The 4,722-nt window shown below is 38.2% G+C and overlaps 1 protein-coding gene across 1 annotated transcript; it reads right to left on the reverse strand.

Annotated features, from left to right (window-relative positions):
- Nucleotides 1–6: 6 nt before the first annotated feature.
- On the reverse strand, nucleotides 7–4,722 carry LOC140339685 (uncharacterized). The gene has a single exon (XM_072424483.1). The coding sequence runs from the start codon at nucleotides 4,527–4,529 to the stop codon at nucleotides 633–635; it is 3,897 nt and encodes a 1,298-aa protein (XP_072280584.1). The 5' UTR covers nucleotides 4,530–4,722; the 3' UTR covers nucleotides 7–632.

A 4,722-nucleotide genomic window follows, 5' to 3' on the forward strand; every position in this document is an offset into this window, starting at 1 on the left:
TGCATTCCTGCAAAGAGAATAATGATCCCTGGGCCTAAAAAAGTCCCACTCTAGTTCTACAGAGGGTACAAGGAAGTAAGTTTGCGCATCAACCTAACATATTCCATAAAGTATTTGTGGGCTGGATTTAGGTTTTAACCTCCACATTTTAGGCAAGGTACATTTTTGTAATATCATTACATACAATAAATAGGTTATAGAACATATGAAAAACATTGGAATATTTTTCAAATTTTGTGTGCAATGTTAAAGAGGAAAAAGAAAGTGGCCTATTCCCTCACAAGTGCAATTTTTAGACAGTGTGAACCAGCCCACCCTGCCTAATCCCCATGATCTAAATAAACTGCCTGCCTTCCTCTCCCACCTCCTTACATGAGTATGTTCATTGCCTCTGCCTGTATCTGAACAGGAGGTTTTAAGAGACATGTATGAGCCCACTCATATATGACCAGCTGCATGAAACATTGCCACTTCAGGATGTAAATATACAGGGAGGCTGCCTCTGCTATTCATGGTGGTTGTCGTGGTGGAGGGGGAGTCATTTATCTCTATCAGGGGGCTAGACAAGGTGAACAAAGTGCAAAAGCTCTTTAAATTCTGTACAGGCATAGCATTTAACCTTGGAAACCTATTTATACAGATGTTTGTGATACTGACTCACGAAGGTACAGCACAGTTGGGTGTGGAGAACCTTCACCCCTGGTGGGAATTTTACTGAAGCCCCCTTCTTCAAACAAAGCTTTTTCACCTTCTATTGAAAACTTTGCAGTGGTCTCTCTATTTATACAATATATGTTACCCTCCCATAAAGCACATCTAAAGGGAAGTTTGCTACCTGGAAAGGTTGCTGTATATTCAGACCACATCCTGGCCATAGTATTGTATTTCAGAATATTAACAAAGGAGTCCTTATGCATGTCAAATCGATAAAGGATACTGCCAACTGCTACCATGTCACAGGAACGACCCTTGCTGGCATTGAAAGGGCATTCTTCCCATTGATCATGAACAGGGCTGTATTTTAGCAGCCGAAAAAATAAATGTCCTCCTGAGATGAATATTTCTCCTCCGCATGCTGCAGCTTCGTGAGCCACAGCAAAAGTGCCCTTCGGAAGAGGTGCTACAAAGGTCCATTTGTTTAATCTTGGGTCATATTTTTCTACTGTATGCAAGCACTCTCCTCCAATGGCATAAAGGTAGCCATCCAATGGTATCAGCTTCAATTGGGACCTTCCTTCATTCATCGGTGACAGTTGTATCCATATATCAGTAAGAGGATTATAACAAAATAGTTTATTAGAGCACATTAAACCTTCATTGGTCTCTCGGAGGCCTCCTGCAATAAACAGGTAGTTGTGCATTGAGCAGATACTACACCCCTTAAGGCAAGCCTCTTCTGGAATGCTAGTCACAGCTCTCCACTGATTTGTTTCAATATGTAGTGAGTAAAGTTGGGGTTTGCATTTAGCCTTTTCCACTGGAAATTTAGTACACTTATTTAAGCCAAATATGCTCTTTGTTTCAACCACACAAAGGGAAACATTTCCCCTCATTCGTAACTGAAGAATTTTTTCTCTTTCTAAGCCAGTTAATTGACCATAAACAGCAGAGTTTTTAAGTACATTAAGGTAATTGTCACTGATTACTGTATAAACTGCTTTAAGAAGTTCCGGGACACTATTCTTTCTAGCTAATTTTAGTATTTCTAGACAATTTCCCAGTGTCAACTGAAACCTCATAGCCTCCCCAAAACTCTGGAGACCTTTTGGGATGCGGATGAAACTTCCTCTAGCTACTTCTTCTACAGGTCCATTCTCAGAGGGCTGTTTGGAAGAGTAATACTCTGTTAGCAAGCATAGCATACTTTGGGCTTTGATTTTTAAAGTGGGTTCTTGATATGAACGTCCAGAAATTATGTTGTCACAGCTCTTAGCCATTAGTGGCCTTTTCTTAACAAGGCTAATTTTGGATTGGTATTCTGGCAGAATCAGCTCTGGATTTTCTGCTATAGTGGACATAATGTTTTCTCTAGAATTAATTGCATCATTGTTTCCTTCAGAGTTCAAATTTGCATCATTATTACATGTTGAACATGTACATTGTTCTTGTGCAGAATCTAAATGTGAATCAGAGCACATTGGTTTATTTTTGTTGTCGTTTGGAAGAGTTTTTGTGCAGAAATTGAAGTTGTCTCCCACACCAGAGTGTTGATTGTCCCAATTAATACTAACACTCTCCTGGAAAACATCATTTTCTTCATTAGCATTATGTTGGCTTGTTTGTACAGTAGTGTGTGCATCGATCATAGCAGATAAAGAAACATTACTGTCCTGTCCTGATTCCAAACTGATATCTGCTGTAGGAAATGCAGTGTTTAGTAGAGTGGAACAAGGTTCATTATGAGCCGATCCAAAGTATTTCACACAATGTTCCTGCTTTTTAATAACTTTTGAATGACAATTGCCTTCTTTTTTAACCTCATGGTTGATTTCCAGATATCCATTTGTGATTACATCATTACAATTCTGTTGTGGGTCTTTACATATGTTCCAGTTCTGGAACTCAGTATCAGTTTTTCCACAGCTAATTGATTTTACATCAGAAATAAACTCACCCTCAGTGACCACCATTGAATTGACTGTACCAAATGATGTAGAATCATTTACAATATTCTCAACTGTAGTCATTGTATAATCTGCATTGCTGGTTGTACAGTATAACTCAACACTTTCCTTAGTGACATCAATATCTTCATTGTGTTTTTCAAATGTAGGACTTTTTGTTAAATCCTTAGAAAGTCCCATATTTATTAAAGCAACAGACATGTCTTTTGTATCAAACTGATGTTCATTTTCTTTTCCTTGAATATTTAGGGATGCATCAGGACCCTCAAAATCTAATGGACAGATCAAGGCAGGTTGTTCAGCATAATTATATAGAGTGGTGGCTCTGCTTTTTTTCAACAATGGTAGAACTTTAGCTTTGTTTGGATAACAATGAATGTTGTCTGCCCTGTTTTCTTCCTTTGAATTTATTGCACCACTGTGTGAAGAGCTTTGCAAATTTTTCCGAGCTTCATATCCACCAGTGTAAGCATCCATGCATGAAATACATTGCTGGGAGGTACTACTTTCTTTATTAGGCAAAACAATTTGGAATGAAGGAATCGTATTTCCAGTGTCATCATCAACAATTTTCTGTACTGCATCTTCAATAGTACTTTTTGATTCCACATTTATTATTTCTGTTACTTTATTATTGTTCAAAGTAAGTTTTTCTTCCCCATCTAATTGGTAAATGTTTGTACCTTGAGAGTCTATCCTGCTAGATAGTGTTACATTTTGTTTAATATCTATAGAGACATCATCTTCTGATACTACATTTTTATGTGCTACAGATAAGGTTTTTTGAACAGGTGACAGCACTTCTGTACATGGAAGGCTATTATGAACTGCAGAACTGCCAGTGAAATTGTCAGATACCACAGGGACATTATGAGATTTAGGAATGCATTCATCATTTCTACTTCCTATCTCTGCTTCAGGAGCAATTGCATTGCATATTATTTCAACTTTATTTCTCCCACGGATTTCTATACTAGAAAGCCATGAAAATTCTTCTTTATCATATTCGATACCAATATTGTCAATATTGTAATTCTGCTCCCCTGCAAAGGTTGTATCCTTTATGAAATGTTTTTCAGAATGATAGTTTAAAACTCCATCTTCTTCATTTGGTCCATCGATCAACGTATCTCTTGTCACACCTATTACTACAGTACTGTGCTGTACAAATGACTCAGCACCAGGATTATCCTGAACATTTTGTTTGTGCTGAAATCCTGAGCACCTTGTATTCAAGTCATCAAAACACTCACCATAACTTGAACTTGTTCCAAAGCTGCACTCAGGATTGTGAATACTAGCTGACCTTTCAAAGAGCGGACTATCACACCTATGTGTCAGACGTCCAAAAAACATTTGATCCTCTGTAGCATTAGTTGCACAGCATCTAGTTGTTGCAGGGGGGATTGAAGCATTGCAGACAACCTCTCTTTGAATGAACAAGTCTCTGTCAGCTGGAAATGTGGTCACTTTATTTAACTTGCAGTCAACTGATGTCACCTGATTCTCTTTCTTAAGAAAATTATCAAATGATAAGTCGATTTGTTGACCATTTTCTTCTTTTGTGATGGTATTTTGAGAAATGCATGATGTTTCTGCAAAGTCATGATAATCCTTTTGAAATAGAATACACTTTTTCCCATCCCCATCACTGACCTCTGGTGGGTTTGTATTCCTCAGGGGGATTCCATCAAGGCAATCATTATAGGTTGTCTGTTCATCCTGAACTCTTGAACATAGGTTGTTTTGTTGGTCTTCCCTATTACAGTCTGCCTTTTCCTCCTTAATATCACGAGAAATAAACCGTTTGATAGCCACTGCTGTGGCAGCCGCCAATGCCAATGTCCCCAAGGCACGAACAAGAGCTGGGATATCCTGGTTGAATACAGTATCTTTTTCACTCATAGCTGTAGATACCAGTATTGAAAGAGGCAAGGTTGATAAAGACTACAGGCAATGCTTGTTTCTTTGGATTTAGAAGGAATCATACCATAAAGGCCCTGTACAGGTCACTTCATTTGTTGAAAAGTCTTCATTGTCACAAAACTCTGCTGACTGTTAGCTCTGGTTGCTTGTGGTGCATCTCTGTTAATATATC

Source organism: Pyxicephalus adspersus, chromosome 10 (genome assembly GCF_032062135.1).
Source record: "Pyxicephalus adspersus chromosome 10, UCB_Pads_2.0, whole genome shotgun sequence".
In the NCBI taxonomy this organism is placed as follows: Eukaryota; Metazoa; Chordata; class Amphibia; order Anura; family Pyxicephalidae; genus Pyxicephalus; species Pyxicephalus adspersus.

Excerpts from the sequence above, each read along its gene's own strand:
- LOC140339685 (XM_072424483.1), bottom strand. The coding sequence starts at position 4,529 with ATGAGTGAAAAAGATACTGTATTCAACCAGGATATCCCAGCTCTTGTT.